General features: G+C 36.2%; 2 protein-coding genes across 2 annotated transcripts; one reads left to right on the forward strand and one right to left on the reverse strand.

Moving 5' to 3' along the window:
- The first annotated feature begins 256 nt into the window (after positions 1-256).
- On the forward strand, positions 257-4,002 carry LOC146138613 (7SK snRNA methylphosphate capping enzyme-like). Its single transcript, XM_083393657.1, has 7 exons — positions 257-1,042; positions 1,366-1,822; positions 2,186-2,342; positions 2,781-2,907; positions 3,053-3,271; positions 3,352-3,475; positions 3,677-4,002. Exons 1-7 carry the CDS (start codon positions 323-325, stop codon positions 3,715-3,717), a joined length of 1,845 nt encoding a protein of 614 aa, XP_083249783.1. The 5' UTR covers positions 257-322; the 3' UTR covers positions 3,718-4,002.
- Positions 4,003-5,653: 1,651 nt separating this feature from the next.
- On the reverse strand, positions 5,654-16,436 carry LOC146138614 (lipid transport auxiliary protein 1-like). The gene is made up of 6 exons (XM_083394107.1): positions 16,273-16,436; positions 15,257-15,349; positions 14,811-14,970; positions 7,868-8,037; positions 7,580-7,638; positions 5,654-7,383 (listed from the first exon to the last, which is right to left on the reverse strand). The coding sequence occupies exons 1-6, from the start codon at positions 16,378-16,380 to the stop codon at positions 7,119-7,121; spliced, it is 855 nt and encodes a 284-aa protein (XP_083250233.1). The 5' UTR covers positions 16,381-16,436; the 3' UTR covers positions 5,654-7,118.
- Between the last annotated feature and the right edge of the window lie 7,664 nt (positions 16,437-24,100).

A 24,100-nucleotide genomic window follows, 5' to 3' on the forward strand; every position in this document is an offset into this window, starting at 1 on the left:
TGCAATGCAGAGTGCATCGGAAAATCATCAAGTGCACCCGAGGTGCATTTTTTGATCTTTGTTGCAACCGGTCACCAAGATATTTTTGGTTGTGCACCCCTGAGATCTTGTTGAGATGTACCATACTTTCCAGACTGGAAAGTGCCCCCCTGGTAACATTCTATGGCAAACCGGTTAAGAAGTGCTGGTTTAAGTTATATCTATAGATTTGCAGCATTATTCACTGATATATCTTATTTTTGTTTTTAGACTTAAGAAAAACTCCTGCATGCTCTAACTGTTACATACTTCTTTCCGGTGTGTTTGGGTGGGTATTGAATATATGGCGACTGTTACAGTGAAATGTGAACCGGCATTAAATACAAATGAGGAAAATGTCTCCGATCCTGTCACGACTTTTGAAGCGAGAAAGGCTTTTTTACAAGCCAACAATGCAAAGGGCAGGAAAGTTCACCGCAAGCGAAGACATAGTTTAAATGAGGATGGAAACAATACTATCAGCCGCAAACACAGAAGACAGGCATCATCTCATCAAAAAAAGGGCAGTGCAGGTGATATCATCCTGCCGACCAACTTTCTTCTTGGTGGAAACATAAGCGACCCTTTAAATCTCAATTCACTGCTCGATGAAAATATTAGCAAGGCTTTAAACGCTGTCACTCCAAAGTCCAGTCCGCTTCCACCAAGAAGCTCCACTGTGAACATTGTCATACCACCAGACATGACAGACCCACTGGGTTTAAACAATCCGCCAGAAGGAACTGCAAACCAGGCAGAGAACACTAATTCAGCACAAGAAACATCAGCTGGTAATGAACCACTTAAGGCGAATGCCAAGAAAAAGCGCAAGCGAAGGAAAAGTCAGCATGAAAAGTTGGCTAGCAGTGATACAGCAATTGATCAATCTGACAAAGATGTTTCAAGTCAAGTTGATGACAATATCACAATGAATAAATCAAAATCACACAGGATCAAAAAATTGCCACTGAATGCGCTTTCCATTGAACAAACTGACGTTGTGCAACAAACTCTTTGCACAAAGGTTAGTCATTTTAGTCACTGACATTATTATGCCGTCTAATGAGCAGGGAGACCCCTGGAAATGTTTTGGTTACTGTATAAAATTATTTTTAGAAAATTGGTGCATGTTATATTTAAATGTTGTTCAATGATAAATAACCTTATAGGGTTGAAAAAATAGGTTTGCATCTTTAAATTTTTTGAATTAAATAAATATATATTCATCGCCTAATTTTCTTTAAGTAATAAAAGTTGTTTGTTTTCTATAATAAAATTGGAATAAGTTGAAAAAAACCTTTTAACTGTATTCATGCAAATTTTATCAATAACCTCATTTTGTATCAGGCCGCCAGCGTGGATCCCATTGTCTCACCTGTTATTCCCCAAGATCTCAAGCCAAGTTTGTCAGCATCAAAGTCTCGCAGAAAGAGGGGCTCTGTAACAAGCGGGAAGCATCTTACCTTTCACATTCCAGAGGCTTCTCAGACCGTCGTTAAACCAGCACAAGAAAATGATGATTTAACACTTGCTACCCCTATAGAAGAATCTATGCCTTCTAATGAAACTGCTGCTGTTAAAAACTTAAGTTGCAATGACGATGGTAAACTTTTACCAAAATCTAGTTCTAGCAAAGATAATGGACAGCAACACAAAAGGTTTTTTGGCAATTACAACCAACCAAAATCAAAGCCAGCCTCTGCCCGGTTTCAATTCGGAAACTACTCACAGTATTATGGTTACCGAAACCCTCAGAAGTTTAAAGATGAACGGATGAATTACCTAAAAAAAGATTGGTTTAAAGGTTAATATGTTTTTATGTTTCATAGATTTCAGTGTTAAAGTTGTTACATAAATACAAAAATGAAATACATATTGAAACATGACACACTGTGTTCAAGTGTCATACAGGTTCTACATGCTAGCAATAATAATAACTCCTTAAATATAGATGGATATGACAGGTCACACAAAAATAAGACTTTTTTCAGTGTTGTTAATTTTATTGAACTCTGAATTACCAAGCTTCAAAGCCTCACATGACCCAAGAGAAAACAAGTTGCTAGTCATATAGTATGTGGAATCTGAATTGCATTTTAGGCACAAGCGGGATGACATACACTGTTTTATCTCTCATTAAATCTAACGACAAACGTTTTGTATTCAGATAAAGATGTTTTGGATGTTGGGTGTAATGTCGGCCACCTAACTGTTTTGATTGCGCGCGACTTTCAGCCAAGAAAAATCGTTGGCATTGATATTGACCAGTCGCTAATAAAGTCGGCTAGGATGAACATCCGGCATTATTCCACTGCCAACACCAGGTAAAACTAGACGGGAATCGATATTCGCTAGCTACAGAGATCTAAAACGATGACATCACAATATTTTAGGTTTTTTGTCCCTCAATCAAAGGTACCTAGGGGTACAGACTCATAAATCTCTTTTGCACACTTACATACCACTCTATGTCATGTCTGAAAATTTCTACAATATATATATACTTTATCTATATAGCTTCGGACAAAAATTGGTCTGAAACATTTAAAGGCAAAAACAAGATATGTCCCGAAAATTAATTTTCGGACCATTATTATTGGTTGTGTTATACTATTCCAGTATCTTATGTGTTTTTAAACAAGAAAGAAAATAACTTTGTTAGCTTTATCTGTTGTATACACAAAAGTGATTTGTTTATGTTATGCTAGAAAAAAATGAACTTAAATGGTGTTCACACTAAGCGCGTGTTTATATTTTTGTAGGCCATCACAGCAGAATGGAAAGTATCCAGAGTGTATGTCTGTTCAGTATGGTCCAATTCACGGACCGCCATTGGAAACTGGAAAGAATGATATGCCGTCTTTTCCTAATAATGTTAAATTTTTCATGGTGAGTCACATTAAAGTAGTTAATAAGTTATTTACATTCTTGGTTTCAATAAGAATTTCACTTTTGAATAAATATGTTATACAGTACGTTTTGGGTAGCTTTTTTGTCTTTGGCATAATGATATAACAAGTTTGCAATTGACCAGGGAAACTATGTGCCTGAAAAAGACGATGTTCTGAAATATCAGGAGCCTGAGTATGATGTTATACTCTGCATGAGTGTGACAAAATGGATACATCTAAACTGGGGTGACGAGGGCCTCATAAAGACCTTTCAGCGTTTTTACAAGCAGTTACGGCCTGGTGGAAAACTGATATTGGAACCCCAGGATATGTCATCATACAGAAAGAAGAAAAAATTGACTGTAAGATTAGTTGATTTGTGTGTAAAAACAAAGAGAAAAAAGAATTTAAAGAGTCATTGCTAAAGTTTGTTCTTCCACAGGAAACCATTTACCAAAACTTCAACAAGATACAACTAAAGCCTTCTGCATTTCCACAATATTTGGTAAAGCAGATTGGATTTGAAAAAGTTGATTACTTGGAAGTACCATCTAAAGATGCCAAAGGTACTTATTCTTAGGCTAAAAAAACATCTATAATTTTTGATAGTTTGGTTTATTCTTGGACGAAGCAAAACATTTTCAATTTTAATTTAAACTGAATTTTATATAGATGGTCTGTTTAATTTGGTCACTTTTTATAATAATTAATTTTTAGTATACTACCAGTAGTATTGAACTTTTAATAGCAGGTTTTGTTTATTTCAGGTTTTCATCGCCCAATACAGCTGTACACCAAACCAGAGTAAAATACTTTGTTCTCTTATACAATGTTAACATCAAATTTGTTGCCTTTTAAGTTTTATCGTAAATTTTTGTGTGAATTTACATTAAAGCAAACTTACCAGGATGCACATTTTACAAAGTTCTAGTGAGTACAAAGGAAATCTGAGTTCTAAATTTTTTGGCATCAAATTGTTATGGTGCTGCTGTCAATAAATAATAAGGCGTTTTTTCTCTCATGGTTTTACACTTAAGAACTGCTTTTGAATTGAGCATTTTACATTTCAAGTTTATGTTCCAATAAATGTGATATTAACTTGCAATGTTTGTATATGGGTTTACTTTAGTGTTGCTCTAATTTATTTTTAAACATATTTAACATTAGTGTACAGCAGAGTTGGGATGATTGTAATTGAGGATTTTTATTCTGAAATGCTTTAATTACATTACAACTCATGTGGCAAGTAGACTTGGCAGCAATGACGAAGAGAGTTGCAGCACAGAGGAAGAAAATCCTTTGAGAAAAGCCAAAGCTGTTTAACTTTATGGCAGAAGGTTTAAAATAGAAAGAAAACTTAGAAAGTGATGTAGATAGCTATTTGGGGGAAGGGATTTTGTATTTTGATGAAGACTCATTAATGTATCGGAAGAAATTAGAAGAAGTTCCCACACTTGCTTCTTTAGCCAAGGATTATTTGGGAGTTAAGACTAACAGCAACATCAGCCTTGTCATAAAAAGTTTTTTCCATTGCGGGTAACTTTTATACGCCAAGAAGAAATTTACTGGGGTGCGAAACTTATTGCAGCCAAATGTTCATCAAAAGCAATCCAACCGTTTTTGAGCAAGTGTAAACGTAAATACAACCAAAATGTTTAATTTGTAATTAATTAATAAAATATTTTGTTTACGAGAAATTGTAGTTATTAAATAATTTTTAAACACTTGGCTGTTGGTTTGACTGTAGTGTGAATGTGTAGTCTATGCCATGTCGAAAGGCATCACTTCATTGTAACTGTAATGTAATTGAATAATTTAAGGGAGTAATTGTAATTATACTAAAAAAAGGGGTGTTTTTTATTAATGTGTAACTACTGCTTTAACATTTGACAAAAATATATACAGAACATTAAAAGTATTGTAAAAATAAAACCTGCTTGATGACATTTTTTAAGTGCAAATTAACTGCTGCACTAAACCAGAAAGTCAAACCAAACTGGAACTTTATGAACTGATTTTGGGCCGTTTTTTGTAAGATTTTATTGAGCCTAACCGGAACTGAATTGAATGTATTGAAACAACCTTAACTAAACCCGAATCTGTTAAAAAAAATGGTTCACTCCAGCATGATGTCACAACTTTTTTTTACATTATCAATATTTATGAAATAAAATGTTGCTGTTTACTTTTTTGGATATTTTAATAATAAGCTGCTTGGTTTTTAATACAAGTTACAATTCAATAATTATTTTCTACATTTATTGAACCACCTTTTTAGATCTTAAGCAACTTATATTGTATCCGAACCAGAACTTCATGAAAATAACAAGTGTTAATTAAACCGGGCTGAACTCTAACTTGTGAATTGCTCAAGCCGTATTCTGAAAAAATTCTTTAACCCGAACCAGAAAAGTCAAATTGTTCCAATGCCCTGCATTAAACTTTGAAATAAAAAAAATTATGTTTAAGTTATTTATCACCATCAGTATTTTTATATCACTTTAACATAAGTTTATGTTCATACATTTGGTTTTTATAATTACAATAACACTAACTTATATTTATGTTGTTTAAAGAAACATGTTTGTGCTTTGGAAAGTTACTAGACTGTTTGCATTTTGAAAGTTTGTTTTATATAGTCAACACGTTTTTTTTCACGTTTACTGCATCATTTTCTAAATAGAACATAACAATACACTAAACAAGAAAAAGTGCAAGTTTTCAAAAAGGTAAATACGGTAATATAATTATTCTGATTGGAAATCTTTTGAAACAGTATTTGTTTGAAAGCAAGCACAAATCAAAACACAGGTTCATTTAAAATACTGTTTAAATCATGGGTTCTTAACTGGTGGGCCACAGAGCATTTGGAAAATCGTAAATTTGGTGAAAATTTTAGGTTAATTCTTTAGTTCATTTTACAGTAGATTCTCAAGCTTCGTCTCACCAGTGGGTTATTATAAAATATTCTTATTTTTTCACATTTTTGAGTTATTCTTGATTTTTCACCCATGTCAGTTATGTAACCAATTAAAGCACAACTTTAAGAAGTGAGTCACGGAATATTTTTAAAACAGGACAGCCATGACCATAAAAAGGTTAAGAACCCCTGGTTTAAATTGTTTCAAATTGAAGATAACATAATAGTAATTACAATGGCCTGGATAAAGGACAGTAGTCACATTATTATAACAACACAGTTTACAGAGTAACCTAAACTTCTAGTATCCTCTTGTAGGATGTTTTATTGTAATACAATTGCAGCATCTGTACTGTACCATCGGAAGGTATGTATAAACCTTTTGAAGAAAATTGTTTGTTCAAGCACATTAATATATTGCATAGATAAAATAGGCTGTCCCGGAGCATAACAATACAAATAAAACAAAAAGCAAAAACATTAAGTTACATTTAGAGTGTTATTTTTTGTTGCAAAAAATTAGAAGCCGCACCTATTTATTAAAATTATAGGGGAAAATTCTGCAATACATAAAATAAATTATTGAATAGTGAATAAGTGCAGCCTGAGAAAACATGAGCCTATTAGGCCACAATAGCTATTAAATGATATCCCAGCAATTTAGAACTAATTAAACTAGGATGACAATCACTTGACACCACATGGACCATCAAACAAACAGTGTACACTTCCATAAAAGAAAGAAAGGGTCTAAAAGCAGAAGTTAAAACTGAAAGTTCACTAATGGCCTGAAGGATATGAATTATTTATTATATCAAGGTGAAATTACACACACCAGGTATGCAGGTTTTCACTTAGATTTGATCAACAATATATTAAAAGTAAGGTTTTGATTACATTAAATATAGATATAAAAATGTTTAAAAAAAATAAGAACCGGCATGAAATATACATTTTGCAACCAGTATTCTAAATTGACATATGGGCTAGCTGTTTGTTTTATATTATACTGGGGTGTGCGATATTAGCGACTAAAATTACCTAATATTTGACAAATTTTTACACTAAAAATAACAAAATAATTTTGATATTAATACAAATAATAATTGTGTGAAAAAACTTGTGCAAAATCTGAGTAGTCCAATTGGCTTTCTTACAGAATCGTCCAATTGCAAAATTCAAAGAATGCTATGCCAATATGATTTTATGCTGTAGGTTGAAAACTTGAACACCTTTTAACCATTGGAGTATCCGAAATTTAATAATACAGGTACTTAAAACAACAAACACTACGTTTTCACATTTGAAGTGACTAACAATGGGTGTGCATCTGAATCAGGAACCGCTGGTGAAAAACTATGCCCGGGAACATCGCTGTCGGTCACAGCTACATTAGATTTTTCAATTAAAGATGAAGTTTCATAAGCAATGCTATGCTGTCTGCTAGCAATTGTTTCATCTTCTTGATTACTACTGTCTATAGAGAGCGCTGTTTGACGTTGAAGCTCTTTACGTTTTTCCTTCAACTTTTTTTTGTGTGTTCTGTGGCGTAACCTTTATACAAAACAATGGTTGGTTTATTAATAGGTTGGCTTTATGTTTAGCCAGTACAAAAAATAAAATAAAAACTTGCACAGTAAAACGAAAATTGTCCACCATGGGTCCATGTTACAAGTAGAGTTTTTTTCAGCTCTAGGTGGTAAATTTAGTTTTCACACAGTTTAACTAGCAAGGTAAAAAACATGCTTACGTGTTAACTATGTCAGAACCAAGGTCAAGGTATTTCTTGTATTCATCCTCCCCAAATTGCTAAACCAAAAAACATGCTTGTAATCAAAGTTTATGAATTTAAAATATCTGCAGTATTTGTTTAAAAATAAGAATTATAATAAAATAATGGTGTTATCTTTCCTTATCCTCATAAGAAAATTTGCAGTTACAACACAAGGTAGTTAAATAGCTAACAATAGTATAATAATTCTGCAACATTTGTATGGCAGGCGAACAGCCCCTGTTTCAAATCTAGACATGGTTTTACCTCATAGTTACACCGAGCATGTAGATACATGTCTGAAAACGCATTCAACTGGTTTGTTCGAATTGACCTCAAGCATCCGCTGCTGTGTGACTTTGCATCAATCAGATGCTGCCGAATGCTTTTGCCCATCGGACGGCGTAGCTCTGAATTTGCATCAAAAAGGGCAGCATCTAGGTACAGATAAGAAAACTATTTTGTTTAATCTACATGACTAAAATGTTAAAAAAATTGACCTAGTTAAGGCAACTTCTATGTTTACAACGAAATTTAAACCTGAATTTGTGACTGGGCTTTAAATTTGAAACACAAAAATACGGTCAAATTTATAATAACATTATTTGATATTTATTTACTAATAGTGAACCTTCGGTTAACATTAAAAAAAATTATTGCACACCTACACACTTAATTTAGGAAATTTAGGCTTAGGATCTCGGCAAAAAATGCCATGAAATGTAGTCTGGCATAGACCTTGACTTCGTGTTGTCAGCTTACAAAACCTTAGTCCAGAGGTCCGCAAATACGGGGTCGCGACCCAAATTTGTGTCGCGGGACCATTAAGTTTGGGTCGCGAAAGCCTTGATATATTTTAAAGGCGGCCTATATTTGGTAAGTTTTTTAATTGAGCCGTCTTACTTTGAGTGCGACTAAAATTGTCACGCGAAATATATACACCAAGATCCGTATCGTGAGACCTTCGTTCGATCTAGGTGATGGAAAAGAATGCTTGAAATCCAACGCTATTTTGGAAATTTCTAGTTAGTGTTTAAAAACTCTTTTTAGCCCGTTTTCCGTAACGAAAGCGTTGTGAGCACGTTGTTCTCCTAAAATTAAAATATGCAAAACTTCAGTTTTATTTATTTTGGTAAACGCGATACGTTATGAGCACTAATTATTGTCTCTACTAATATTAAATTTTTTGCTAACATAAACTACTTAACCAGGTAATGCAGTTTTTCACGGACTTTAGCGATATAAACAATCTATTAAATGACCCTTTACGTGAATCTACATGTTTGCGAAAATATATTTTTTTGTAGTCAAGGGTCGTTCATCTTTAAGTGAAAACGGATGCAGGCAATCTGGTTACGTTTGGCGCAATGAGTTAGGCTGGACAAAGCAGGGTGTTTAACGCTTTTTGTGTTAAAATGTCGCATTTTGTTACATCATGTCTTAATACAGAGGACGGCAACCTACGGCCCGCGGGTGAAAATCATCCGACCCGCAAACTCGTTTACAAACTGTACACAAGACCATGTCCCACATTTTTAACTGTTTAAACCAGGGGTGCTCAAACATGCCAGCGTGCCACTTTTTATCCTATAACTTCTTCTCGTTACAAAGTTTAGTAATATAATTCTTTCTAATATTAAAAGCGATTTTTACAAATAATAAAAACGTGTAGTTAGCAGTGCGCATTACTGCATCTAAATGTGCGTCGGTGAGCTGACTTTTGCTTTTTGTTTCTTCACACCAAACTTTATAGTTATGTGATTACTATAGCCTCCACTACAATATAATGTTATAGTATTATAAGTAATTGTTAGTTGTCGTGATTGCAGCGATTGTTTTATATTGTGAATAAACAATGCCAATTTACTGTATAAAAATTAGGTATTTTTTTTACATTTGGCTGAATAGCAAATTAATTAATTTAGGGGGGCTTGCATGCTATTATTTATTTGGTTGAGTGCCACATTTGGCACACGTGCCGTTTGTTGGACACCCCTGGTTTAAACTATCCAAAAATGCACAAAATTTTCGCGCAGTGCGCGTATCAACTTTGACTTTGAACTATATTTGCGTTTTGATGGAGTCTTCTCAGACCAAAGTTGACGTACGCATGACAACTTTAAGTAGGATTTTTTTCCTAGCATGAAACCTTCTAAAATCCAATTTTCTCTAAATTAATTTGCTGATGTATTGTTCTTATGATAATAAACATTAACAAGGAGTACAAGAAATGTGTTCATTCTTTATTTTGTGTGTGCCAAATGTGTCACGTCTCCTTATAATTTAAAGTTTGCCAATTTAAACCCAACAATCAAAACATTTAGGTTCATCACTGAATAAGAGTTGTTATATTAAAGTTCTTAAAGGGCACACGTTTTTATAACAAAAATATTAGTCGAAATTTAAAACGACCCGCCGAGAACTTGCTGAGTTTGGTTTAGCACGACTTGGTAAAGGTTGCCGATTTCAGTCTTAAAATTAATATTATCGCCTGAAAAATATTTAGATCCGCGCGCCTTGTTGTGCTTATAATGTTGAGTTTCCTAAAACGATTGCGAGACGTCGGGCATTTTTGATGAGTTGCACCAAAATATTATTACACACCTTGCAAGTAATTATTGCACTAGTGGCCATTCCGTGTCAATTCACACAGTCAAGAAATTCAACCTCTCCGATTTTCCTTAAATTTTACACACCTTTTCACTATCCTATATAATGAACACCTGCACAATTTGAGCGTAATTTGTTGAGAAATGCCAGAGTTATGAAGCTTTTAGTTTGGGGGGGTCTGACGAGGGGGCGCAATTTTTCCATTTTGGACCATGTTTGATGCCCTAATACTGCTAAACTAAATAAACTAACAACCCAATATTTTTACATGTGATAGTACTTCTACCAAATATTTAAAAAAAAACATAGTTTACATTGTCACTCTAAAAGGTCAAAGGTCATAGACATCCAAAGTTGGCCTTCCCAGCACTCGGCTAAAATTTATTAATAAAACGAAAAAAAAAAAAACTAATTTTGAAATTTCGTCAAGACCCCATTTTTAATTGCAATTGGCTAAAAATGGGTTGAAATGTTGTTTATAGGATTCTCTCTGAACTGCGAAAATTTCAATACAAAATATTAAAGGGGTTGGGAGATATTTATTGTGAAACATGGGTTGAAATGAAAAAAAGCAAAAAGTGGGGTCCTTTTAATATCCCGGTTACCCATGACCCCAGTGAAAATTTGCACTGAAATTTTGTCCACATATTTACTAAGATATGACAAGTCTACCATACAAAATTAACTCATGGTTCTCAAAGTTTTCTGATAGAAATGCTGTGTCAAATTCGGACAAAAACGCGAAAAATTACAAATGAAAAAAAAATTAAAATGTATTTGTAATTGTGTTTTTAACTATTGTTACCTCACAAAACGCAAGTGGTATACTTGTGACTATAATGTACAACTTGGATAACTGGAGTAGTTTTCTATTTTTTGGCCAGATTACTGTATACTTTACAAAAAAGTCATTTCTCGCCATGCACACTGCCCCATTTGTTGTGCTCTGTAAAACCTTATTTTCTGTAATAGCAATTAATTTACACCTAGCAGCAAACTATAACTCAATTTTATACAATTAAAAATTGTGAAATAATAACTTATAGATGCTGACATAATTACATTTGGCAAGAGTATCGCTAAATTAAGCCAATGGGGGTGCGGACAAAAAGTTTGAGAACCCCTACAATAGAGGTGGTCAATTTTTTAGTTTAAATACAATATATTGTTAAATGTTATAAACAGTTAGATGAACACACCAGTTTTTTATCTTTTATAATAAGTTTAAGCAATAGGCTCATATTAATAGAACGAAATTAACTGAGCATCTGAAAGCCTGGATGACTTTATTAAATCAGTGTGTGACCCCTTTCTTGATTTGAAGACCCATTGCTTCCTTAGCAATTCATAAAAATATACTTGAAACAACATAAACAGAATTTAGCTGATGGTGAAGTTGTAATATTACTTGATTTCGCTGAGTTGTCCATGATGCCATGTAGGAGTTCCATTTGGACATCACTAAACGTGTTGGGATTGGTGGAACCACTGAAATATTTTTTTGCATGTGCAAGTCTTCAAGCAGCAACCAACAACCAAATTTTTACACCACAAGATCTTTTCCAATGGGCACACGATCTCAGTTCTGGGATTTAATATATTTGGCTTTCCTCAAGTAAAATTAAAGACCTCAACACAAAATTTGAATGGGAAAAGTGATATGCATGGTGTAAAACAATAACAGGCAGAAGATCGCATCATAGCTTCATTCCACAATAATGTCAGTCTTTAAAAATGCGTTGACTGTCAGATGATATTTCATTTTCCCTTGTAGAAGTGAAACAAGGTCAATTACAACTGCCGAAAAATGATACAAATGTAGGCCAATATATGGCTTGCAGATTTCATTCTGATAGGTAAAATTTCGTTGTTGGTTGCTGCTTGAAGACTTATGCAGCTAATCTTTTGTCGGTTCCACCAATTCCATTACATGGGCTTTTGCTATGAGAATTAGCAAAGAAATGCCACTCAGTTTCAGTTCCAAGCAAAAATACTTTTTTGTGGGTTTTGTATTGTGAAGCAGCACCATCATTGAAAAAGATCTTTTTTTGGAGAACCAAGTGATCAGATAATAATTGGAATTATTTGGTCAATGAATGCATGCACTGTGTTTGTTAAATGTTCCAAATAATCTGATATTACAAGCAAGCTTTTTGAGGTTAAAGCTCCATATTTTTTGTAGTATATTACAAAAGGGTGAAGAGTTGTTGAGTGATAGCTATCGGATCCCTACACGGCATCTTGGACAACCATTAAGTAGTTCTCAGCAATATCAAGTAATATTACACTTCATCATCAGCTAAATTATGTTTAATTTGTTTCAAGTAACTTAATTGTGATTAACTAATCAAGTGATGAGTCTTGAAGCGAGAAAGGTGTCACACAATGATTCAATAAAGTCATTTAGGCTTTTTAGATGCTCAAGTTCGTTTGATCACTATGAGCATATTGCTTGCACCTTATTATGAAAGGTACAACTCTGATGTCTTCATCTAACTGTTGATAACATTAAACAATATATTGTATTTAAACTAAAAATTTGACAACCTGTATTTAGGGGTTCTCAAACTTTTTGTGCCGCACCTCAATTGGCTTAATTTTTCAAAACTCTTGCGCCTCTAGTTATGGCAATATAATTGTGTCAGATCTATATTACAATCAAGTTGTTTATTATTTCACAATTTTGACAAGCTATAAAAGTGAGTTTTAGTTTGCTAGTGTAAATTCTTTGCCATTACAGAAAACAAGGTTTTACATAGCACAACAAATGTGGCAGCGTGCCTGGCGAGAAATGCATGAATTTTTTTAAATTATACAGTAATATGGCAAAAAATAGAAAAATATTCCAGTTAATAAGTTGTACACTTGTACATTACAGTTATCAAGTATAACACTTGTGTTTTGTGAGGTAACAATAGTTAAAAACACAATTACAAATACATTTTAATTTTATTTTTTATTTGTAAATTTTCACGTTTTTGTCCAAATTCAACACAGAATTTCTATCAGAAAACATTGAGAACCATGAATTAATTTTGCATGGTAGACTTGTCATATTTTAGTAAATATGTGGACAAAATTTCAGTGCAAATTTTCACTGGGGTCATGGGTAACCGGGATATTAAAAGGACCCCACTTTTTGCTTTTTTTCATTTCAACCCATGTTTCACAATAAATATCTCCCAACCCCTTTAATATTTTGTATTGAAATTTTCGCAGTTCAGAGAGAATCCTATAAACAACATTTCAACCCATTTTTAGCCCATTGCAATTAAAAATGGGGTCTTGACGAAATTTCAAAATTAGGGAAAATTTTAGCCGAGTGCTGGGAAAGGCCAACTTTGGATGTCTATGACCTTTGACCTTTTAGAGTGACAATGTAAACTATGTTTTTTTTTTAAATATTTGGTAGAAGTACTATCACCTGTAAAAAAATTGGGTTGTTACCTTATTTAGTTTAGCAGTAATAAGGCGTCAAACATGGTCCAAAATGGAAAAATTGCGCCCCCTCGGCAGACCCCCCCCAACTAAAAGCTTCATAACTCTGGCATTTCTCAACAAATTACGCTCAAATTTTGCAGGTGTTCATTATATAGGATAGTGAAAAGGTGTGCAAAATTTAAGGAAAATCGAAGAGGTTGAATTTCTTGACTGTGTGAATTGACACGGAATGGCCCCTAAGCTAAGTAGCGGAAGGGGGTTGAAGGCAGGGCTGGGGAGCCGGAGCTGGAGCCCGGAGCTAATCATTTTCTCTGGAGCCGGAGCCGGAGCCATTGTTATTATTTTTGTGGAGCTGGAGCCGGAGCCATTTTTATTATTTTTGTGGAGCTGGAGCCCTTTTTATTATTGTTGTGTAGCTGGAGCCATTTTTCAATTTGTGGTGTTAAAGCTAAAAAATTATATTTTGTTCCATCTCCAACGTTAGTGAGACAAAAGCAATTTTTAAAACTTGCCATTGAATAAGTGACTGGTGGCACCGGAGCTGGAGCCGGAGTCATTGGGTGTGTGTTTGATGGCTCCGGAGCTGGAGCCGGAGCCAAAGGATATGAGTTTTACTACTCCGGAGCTGGAGCCGGAGCCATTTAATAATTGCCTGATGGCTCCGGAGCTGGAGCCGGAGCTAATGCTATTTTACGGTGGCTCCCCAGCCCTGGTTGAAGGGGTTTCCAAAAACACAATATTGGTTAATAAATCATATTTGTCATACGAATGAGACGACACAAGTAGTAAAACTCAAGGCATCTTTTCGGTTGTGTTACACAACCCTTTCTCTTTTAAAATTAACAAAACGCATAACATAGGTTTGTCTTAATAAATAGAAACACAACAGCTGCTGTTTTTTTAGAAAAGCAGTTTTATTAAAACCAACTCGAATAATTTGGGTCGCGAGACCTCGGTACTAGTAATTTTGGGTGGCACCAAAAAGTATTTGCGGACCCCTGCCTTAGTCTACCACTGAGAATTACTTTATTGCTTAAAACTAATAAGCATTGAAGCTAGAACATGCTTAAGCTTCGCAACCAATAAAAAGTACTAAACAATTTCTAAAAAACAAGCTAAAACCACTTAGAAGAAAAGTTATTGTAAACAAATAACTAACCAACTTGACTAAACGAGTCGACAGCTTTCATTCGATAAAAATATTTATCGCACAAGTTGTCATCGCCATCTGTCAGGTCGCCAGTAATTGGCAACAGCTTGGGCTCATAGGCAAAGTGAATCAGTTCATCCATCTTCTTTGTGATTTCATTCTTTTTGCCCTTGAAATAAAAATGCACATAAAGTATATAGGTATAAAACAACTGGTTGATTGGAATGATTGCATTAATAAATTAGCCTTCCGAAAGACCAAAATAAAAATAGTAACAGGTGTTCCGCTATTATTGTCTATACAACTTCAAAAGAGTCAGATTTCACAAAATACATGTGCGTATTATGAATTCTTTAGTTATCCCTAGTACTGTTAATGACAGACATTTTACAGGTACAATTAAAAAATATATTGAGTATATATATATATGTGTTTTTCGTAGATACTACACTTACCTTTGATGCACCACGACCTGGGTCTGGTTTCTGTTGTGATGAGCTTACTCGCAAAATCGCCCGTTTTACAAACACCACAACCGTCAGAATAAACTAAACAAAATGGTAATTAAAGAAACATCCAATAATTGCACATTTCATGTTTGATAAAGGCCAAACAAAAATGTTGGCTAAAGGCCAAAAGAAATGTTTAAAATGTACCCACAAAAAACATTAATAGGAATAAATTACTTTAAAATATTTCTGGTTTTGTATTTTAAATAATTTAGTATTAAATAGGGAGGTTCGATATTTTTTATGCCGATACACAACATTAAAATTATCACAATTTAATTAGATAAGCAATAAGGCCATTACTATGCTCCAGGTTGGAAAGTAAGGCCTGCGCGATGGATAAATCCCCCGTGCAGTTTCCCACTCACCTGCGGTCATATCTGCGCATTTCATGTAAAATCAACATAAAATGCAGCCGGCCGCGAAAAATCACCCAGACGCGCTCTTTTGTTGCGCTAAAGGTTTTCAGTATAGTACTCTATTTCCAGCCGTGCAAATTTTACGAATAAAGTTATTACAGCCGCGCAAATTTGGGCGAAATGTAATTACAGTCGCGCAATTTTAAGCTGCAAAATCGTCCCCCCCCCCCCGCGCAAAATCTAAAGCTTCCAATCTGGACTATGCTTAATTGAGCAAATTAGGTGCAAACTTTAGAGGTAACTTTTTTCAGGTTATTAGGCTAAAATTTGCTTTAGCGTTAAGCAGTTAAGTTACTTCCAGATGTTACTATTCTTTGTTTGCAAACCCTGGTCTAAAACCTAAAAACTAACTATTTTAATTAGATGTCTTGATCGGCAGCGATACCACCCTAGTTTTAGACGAGTACGGTCATACCATTTGGCATCGAGTATAGGCACAGATCCAATATCATTGGCCATTACTAGTAATATAAACAGTATTGTTATATCTATTTAAAGTATGATTGCAAACAGAGTTATTTTTAACACAGAAACACAACTTACTATTGCTCCATAAATAACCACAAGTAAAAGATTGATGCCACCCCAGTCAAAGCTGAATCCACTATTGTTTTGGGTTGCAACAGTGGTTGTGGCATTGGATGTTGCCATAGCACGAAACCAGATACAAATAAAGGCAGAAAAAAATACAGGAATGCAGTTGTATGGAAGTTCGTAAACCATACAAACAACTAATGTGGATACAGTAGTAGCATGGCTGTAAGCATTTCCTGAAAAAGTTGTGTTTTTAGCAAATAAAGTAAGGTTGTTAAAAAAAACCAAAAAAAAATAATTAAACAACTCAATAAAATGCATTCTACAAAATCATCTCAATTTTGTGGCAGAGATGGCGTTTTTGTTCTTTGTTCGAGAATATATAACCCTTAAAACATCAGAAAAATGATTGCTGGTTAGTCATAACCCTGTAGGCCTACAGTGTACAATCTTAGGAAATATGGTACTAAATAGTTATTTATATATATATATATATATATATATATATATATATATATATATATAATTAAATTTCCTAAGCAAGTCTGCATTGCCAGTGGTTGGACTTTAGGTTAGCTAAATTTTTCGAAAGAAAAAATAATTTCACAAGCGATTGAGTTTGTGACACGAAGCGCAGAGCCAGTTTTGACAGGCGCGTGCAGTTTGCTATCGATAAAACCGATCTTGTAAAAGAAAGTTCGTTCACAAATTTTGCAGCTATTGTTTTTTTTAAGACCTGGGTTATGTGTTCTTCTTATGGTTTAACGCTGGATGTTTTACCTGGAGCCAAATTTATGTACGCAGTATGAACCATATAGGCACTTACTGAGGCTGAGGCTATTTACACGACTAACAAGTAAAATATAAATCAATTTAGGAATTATGCATGGAAAATATGGAAAACTGGGGCATTTAGCGCTGGTCCTACCACAGCACACATTAATTGGGTAAGGATGCGGGTTAGGGAGGGTCAAGTATTATTATTAAATAATAAATATAATAATAGTTGACCTACCCATACCTAAACGTTAACTCGCACCCTAACCCAAATGTTATCCGTTGATTTAATAATTGTTGTAGGATTCTAGACCAGCGCCGGGCATTTAAATTTAATACTGCCAACAGTGACCCCCCAAACTCAAAATCCAACCCTACCCTTTATCAATGCATAATCACATATGGGTGCAAGCGTAAAAGAGTGATCCGGACAATGAGCCATTTTCAAGCCATTTATTAAAAAAAAAACAATGGCTCTAGTCTAGAAAGCCATATCGAATTAGTAGCATTAAAATTAACGAAGTGTCCATATACTCGTGTAACCTTTATCAAGCATTTAATTATTATTACTCTGCGACTCTGCGTTGGTTAAGTCGACGTCACTATGCACGTGACCGGTGTCCACTAGACGCGTGACCAAAAGTCGAACCGGTGCACCAAAATATGCATGGTGTGCAGCAGTACGAAAAGGTAAACAAGGGTGCATCACAAACTTTTAATCAACTATTATTATTTGACATTTTAATGACAAAACAGTCATTAAATAGTCTCTTTGCTGTTTTATCGAGTTTGTTTGAATGCTGTGTTGTGACATGCACTTACTCGCAAGCAGCCTGCAGCCAAATCGAACTCTCACTGACAGTGTAAAACTTCGGCAGCTCCGCTCGGTTTACCTAACAAGATGATATTGATATGCATAATGATTTTTCTTATCGCTTTTTACACAGTTTAGCTTTTAAGTAAACAGAGTGCAAAAGTTCTTCCACAACGGTTTCACCAAACCGAAATAGGGTGAAAAGCGTTGTTCTATAGAGTATAGACTTGAATCGCCGTGCTTTTTTATCGTGTGTTCTGAGATTTGTGAATATTTACTCAACGAGCAATATCAACTGAGTGAAGTGACTCCGTCTAGAGCAGCGTTTCTTAAACTGGGGGCGCACCTAGAGACGTATGAAAACGTGGCGGCGCACCTTACGAGCGAAGCGAGCGCAAAGTTTTTTTTTTTTTTTTAATATCGTTTTTTTTAACCGATATTTATCTTAAATTGCCTGCATTTTTTATTATATGGGTTTTATAGTTGCATATCTTTAAAGGGACTTCCAGCCTTTGAGAGTAAAAACGTTATTTTGTCCATAAAAGTTCGATATGTTTTTTACTATTGCTCGCGGCGCACCTAGCATCCTTCCATGGCGCACCGGTTGAGAAACGCTGGGCTAGAGTAACAAGTTTTATAGAATGTACACTTAAGTTGGCAAGCAGCTCTGTTCAGTGGCAAGTAAGAAGTGATATTGCGGTCTGTAGCATCGCTTCAAGTGAATAAATCTACGCGCGCGGGGATATTAGCAGACTAAAAAAAAGTAGCCTAAGGGTCATTTCGCGGAGCCCGTTTGGACACTTTGCGCACTGATTTTCAGCTCTTGCGCAAAATTTTGGGCACCTGCGCACTTCGTAAAAAATTAAAGGAAACACTGAACCCCACCCAAGGGCCAACTAACCCAACCGTTACCCAATAGGTCAAACAGTGGGTTGGGAAAACATCGGTGAAATTTAAACTGTGGCGCCCGAACTTCGTTACAAGAGACTATGGCAGAACAACGGTGTCAATCGTTTTAAACTATTGTAAGGAATCTTAAGGTTATTGCCGACTACAGTTTGTACCGTTATGTTCTTTAGTTTATTCCATCACAAAAGGTCGTAGAGTAGATGGGGATTAAGTCAGGAGACCGGGGGTGGAAAAAAGTTATGAGACTAATTCGGCCTTTCTCGGTAAGAATAAAGTATACAAGAGGTAAGAAGGGGCACTTATTAATGAAATACAGCATTAATATATAGTTTGGCAGACCTAGGTACCGCTAGTAAGAGCTGCAGAGTCACTACATGTGTACCATTAATGACCTGTTTAGGCACCTTAGTGTAGAACATACTTCTGTGCAGGGTTTTTCTTAAGGTTTGGTTTGGGTGACCGCTAAGTAGTTTTAAGAGACCGCAAGTGTTTCATTTAAATACCAAAAAATAGCCACATTTGCTTAAACGAATTATTTATTAGGCTACTGGCAGTGCACAATCACAGAACAAATTTTTCAGGTTCTATCTCATGCAACAAAACAGATTCGCAATCTCAAAATTTTGGAACACTGTGTCTATGTCCAAATTTTGGAAAAGCGCTGGAGAAATTTGGGCGACCGTTTCGGTCCCCCAAAACACCTAAAAAAACACTGCTTCTGTGATAGTTTTACCATTTGTCATCCACGTAAACAAATAGAGAGAACACTGTTTATATACCATAAAATGGCTACGAGGGTAAACACTTAAAGAAAAAGAAAACATATCAATGTTAAACTTTTGTCGTGCATCAACTTTCTGCCCATAAATATATATGTTCGAAGTTAATTCAACTTTTTTTAATTTCATTGCCGAATTATTGACTGCAACACGTTTCTTTTAAGCTGATTGAGAGGTCGACGTAGGCCTAGAAGTGTGTTATGATTGATAGATGCATGCAGTTAGTTGTCCTGAAAGTTGACCAAGTTGATTTTCACAAAAATCTCTATAGAAATTACAAGTTGCGCAGCTAACTCGCTCAGAGTCGCTCTTCGTTATAGCGACATGGACGCCGTCTTGTTTCCCTAGACTAGACGCTTATGGCAGAGAAGCAGAAAATTGCAATTTTTTAACGGTTTTGCCCAATTTAAAATATTTGATTGTGTGGCAATAGTTATTACCCTATAAAAGCATTTTTAATTAGAACTAATATACTTTGTATGAAATTGAAAAATGACCGAAATTTACTCTGTATGAATGTCGTGTGTGGGTTATAATTGGTCGTTTTCAATTAAGTCAATCGTGCAAACAAAAAAAGTCAGTACCAGTAGTGCAACAATAAAGCAAAGCTTGATTGCTATTGGTTGACCACGAATTTGGTATAATTTAACTTAAATACACAATTTAAAAAATGGCTTGACAACAATGCATTATATTACGTAATAACAACGAGTTCTGAACTTTTTTGGTAAAAGAACAGTGTAGGCCTAGAAGTACCTAGAAGTGTGGTAGCCTAGTTTGCGCTAAGCAATCAAGTAAACTTTCAGCTTGATGTAAAGGCTTTAGGCATACGTTTGACAGTATACAGACAACATAATATAGAGAGAATGGGTAAACGTATAAGCACGTTTTATAGATTCGCCAAGTAAACTTGACTACCACTACGAGGCAGCAGTAGCTCAGGCAACTTCAGCGTTTCATTTTGCCAAACATCAGCAATCGTTTCTTTATAACGATTTTACTACACATCAAAGCGATTTTTAAACGGTCTTCAGGTGCACTCTGACGTAAAAAGGTTAGTAAAACTTGCATTAAATAAGAGTGGTAAACTACTGCGTCATCACAGAGCAGCGTGTTCATTTTTGCCTGGTTTCTTATATGTAAAAAAAACAAAATATATTGTCGAATATTATAAAAGTTTCGCAGCACATTTAAGAATGTTAAGGGGCGCACCAGTGTGCCGTGGCTCAGAGTGTGAGAATGACTAGCCCAAGGCAGGGGTCACCAAACTACGTCACGCGTCCCAGATTCGGCCCGCCGAGTCAAATAATCCGGCTCGCAACATATTTTTCAATAAAGATGCAGTACAATTGAAATGTTGTCGAATGGTCTTCAAAACTGAATTTAGATAAAACTTTAAACCTTATGACAATTAATTGAGGCACACTACAGTTTTTAATCTATATAGTTTCTTTCCTTCGCTGAACGGTAATTAAGTTAACAAAATTCGACAAAAATGTAATATCCGGCCCCGATGGTTAGGACCTAATATTATCTGTACCTTCTTGAGAAAAGTTTGGTGTCACTAGCCTAAGCCGTCACGCCTCCTCATAAATAAAAAGGTTTGCTAATTTTAACCAAATAAACGCATTTTTTGCGCTTCGTTCGATTATGCTGCATTTTGCGCTGAGAATAAATGGGTGTTTTTCAGATTTTTTTATTTTATCACTTTATACCTGAAAGTTTAACTACCACCCACCTAAATACTTGATCCTTCCCGAGTTACCAGTAGCGTGTTTATTTTTTTTAAATAGCGTACGTGCTTACTTTTTAGGTCGTAGCAGATGGAGCCCTGCCTATAAAACAAGCATTTCCATAGCGGAATAATCTAAAATACTATATTTACAAGAGAACAACATAAAGAATCCAAATAAGAAGGGATATTTTCGACGTATCAAGGAATAAGTTAGCATTTGCGAAAACAGAGTGAAATGGACTATTGTCCCATTTCAAAGAAAAAAGCACATAATGAATCACTACAAAAAATAAACAATTGTTGTTTTTTATACGTCCATACAGTTTTAGATGCAAGAAGGCTCATACGACTTAAATGATGAAACAATCTCGTATGCCTGGCCAGAACAAGTAAGTTTTATTTCGTAACTAATAATACAGTTAACGCTATAATATTTGGACATTTTTTTACTATAATAATAAGACAACAACATAAAGAAACCAAATAGGCAGTAATAATTTCTACGTAGTCAAAAAAACAACATGTATTCAATAATGCTATGCACGAAATATTGTGCAATAAAACATTAGCTACGATCTGATGTCTAACAATTTTTTGTAAGCACGAGTTTTAATTTGAAATAGCAAGGAATAAATTACTATGTGCTAAAACAAAGTAAAAAGGCATACAATAAATATTCACTACAAAATACTAAATATATGTTTGTTTTTTTCGTTGTTTTTGCGTTGTGGAATTCTTGCAACTATGAAAATTACCATTACCGGTGAAATGTATTAAAATTAATTTGTAACAACTTTACAGTCATGTCTGCTAGACTGTTACCCATATTTTAAATTTCGTATAGTTTTAGCGTATTAGGCCTCGTACTATACCATAATTTAATGATTACCCTTTCTGAATCTAAATTGGAACACAGGTTAAGAGCCACCTGTTCAATACACGTGTTCCGCAAAGGTTTAACAAGTGCATTTTTAACAGACTGAGGAAGGACTGGACGACTTGGCCGCCTTTATTGTAGGGGCTGCCCTTAGCGAGGCCTACACAACACCATGGCCGAGTAGCCCCTTCAATGAAGCGGCATCCGTCCTAGCTGCCGACCACTCCGCGGCCATTGCCGCCCCAAGTGAATTCATTGCGGCGCCGGTTGACGTCGACCATTCTGAGGCCTTTGCCACCTTAGATGAAGGCGGTGCAGCGCTGGTCGACGTTTACCAGATTGGGGGAGAACTTGAGGTGGCAGTCGACGAGTTGGCCGCCGTTATCGTAGGGGCTGATCTACGCGAGGCCATAATTCAAAGGCAGAGCTGCCACTTCGATGAGGCGCCTCTCATCGCAGTACACTCTGCGGCTGAACCTAATGTGGCACACAGGGTAAGAGCTATCTGTTCAATACACGTGTCCCGCAAAGGTTTAACCAGTGCATTTTTACCAGATTAAGGAAGAAATTGAGGCGGCATGCAACGATTTGGCCGGCTTTATGGTTGGGGCAGCTTTATGCGAGGCCAGCAAAATACAAAGGTCGAGCAGCCCCTTCGACGAGGCGACTTCCGTTCCTGACGTCGATGTGGCGCCTCTCAACGCTGACCATTCTGCGGCCGTTGCCGAATTTCAAGACGTCGATCCGTCGATTCCGCGGGCGTTGCTGATTTGGAAGAAGGCGGTGCCGCCTTCGAAAAAGGCGATGCGGCGTTCCCGGAGTCCGATGTGGCGCCGGTCGATGCCGTTGCCGCCTCCAAAAAAGGCGATGCAGCGCCAGTCGACGTCTTCCATTCCGCAGCCGTTGCCGACGTTCCCGGCGTCCGAAGTGGCGCCGGTCGATGCCGTTGCCGCCTCCAAAAAAGGCGATGCGGCGCCGGTCAACACCGTCCATTCCGCGCCTGTTGCCGCCTCTAAAGAAGTCGAATGTTAATCAGCCCTTTCGATAAGGCGGCTGCCGTCCATTCCTTTCCCAACGTAGACGATTTTAGTTTCCGACGGTGAGGCGCCCGAACTTTTGTCATATTTCGTAGAACAGAGTATAGGGTTTTATTGTATATTGTCAATTTTAGAAAACACCTCTTGCCTGCGACAAGTTGGTCGCCTTTATTGTAGGGGCTGCTTAATGCGCCGATCAGCCCCTTCGATTAGGCGGCATCCGTTCCAGCCGCCGACCATTCCGTTTCCGACCATGAGGCGCCTATCAACGCCGTCGTTTCATTTTCCATACATCCCGACGTCGATGCGACCTGCGACAATTTGGCCGCCTTCATTGATGGGACTGCATTAACGGAAGCCCCAAAAATAAAAGTTAACTGAAGTCTGAAAGATAGAAATACCAAGTAGCACTTCAATGAGACGGTCGACGTACATTCCGCTCCCGACGTCGACGCGGCGCCTGAATATTTGTGAGACGGTCGACGTACATTCCGCTCCCGACGTCGACGCGGCGCCTGAATATTTGTCGGTCTGCGATACTTTGGCCGCCTTCATTGTTGGGGCTGTATTAAGTAAATTGTGGTATTCTTGCAACTATGAGAATTAGCATATCCGGCCAAATGTATCAACATTCCTTTTATAACGGCTCTTGAGTCATGTCTGCGGGACTGCTGTGACCCATATTTTGAATGTCGTATGGTTTGCGCGTTTTAGGCCTTCCATAATTACTACTATAATTTTAATGTTATCCTTTCTGAATCTAATGTGGAACACAGGCAAAGAACCATCTGTTCAACACACGTGACCCGCAAAGGTTTAACAAGTGCATTTTTAACAGATTGAGGACGAACTTGACGAGTTGGCCGCCTTTATTGTAGGGGCTGCTCTACACGAGGCCAGCACAATATC

Source organism: Ascidiella aspersa, chromosome 7 (genome assembly GCF_963924565.1).
Source record: "Ascidiella aspersa chromosome 7, kaAscAspe10.2, whole genome shotgun sequence".
Classification (NCBI taxonomy): Eukaryota; Metazoa; Chordata; class Ascidiacea; order Phlebobranchia; family Ascidiidae; genus Ascidiella; species Ascidiella aspersa.

Bases quoted from the DNA above. Each gene is read 5' to 3' on its own strand.
- LOC146138614 (XM_083394107.1), bottom strand. From the start codon at position 16,380: ATGGCAACATCCAATGCCACAACCACTGTTGCAACCCAAAACAATAGT. The intron at 8,038-14,810 runs GTTAGTTATTTG...ATCTGTACCTAG, and splicing joins CGACTCGTTTAGTCAAGTTG to ATGCTGCCCTTTTTGATGCA. The intron at 7,639-7,867 runs GTAAAACCATGT...TTTTTGGTTTAG, and splicing joins ATGCTCGGTGTAACTATGAG to CAATTTGGGGAGGATGAATA.
- LOC146138613 (XM_083393657.1), top strand. From the start codon at position 323: ATGGCGACTGTTACAGTGAAATGTGAACCGGCATTAAATACAAATGAG. The intron at 1,043-1,365 runs GTTAGTCATTTT...ATTTTGTATCAG, and splicing joins AACAAACTCTTTGCACAAAG to GCCGCCAGCGTGGATCCCAT. The intron at 3,272-3,351 runs GTAAGATTAGTT...GTTCTTCCACAG, and splicing joins GAAAGAAGAAAAAATTGACT to GAAACCATTTACCAAAACTT.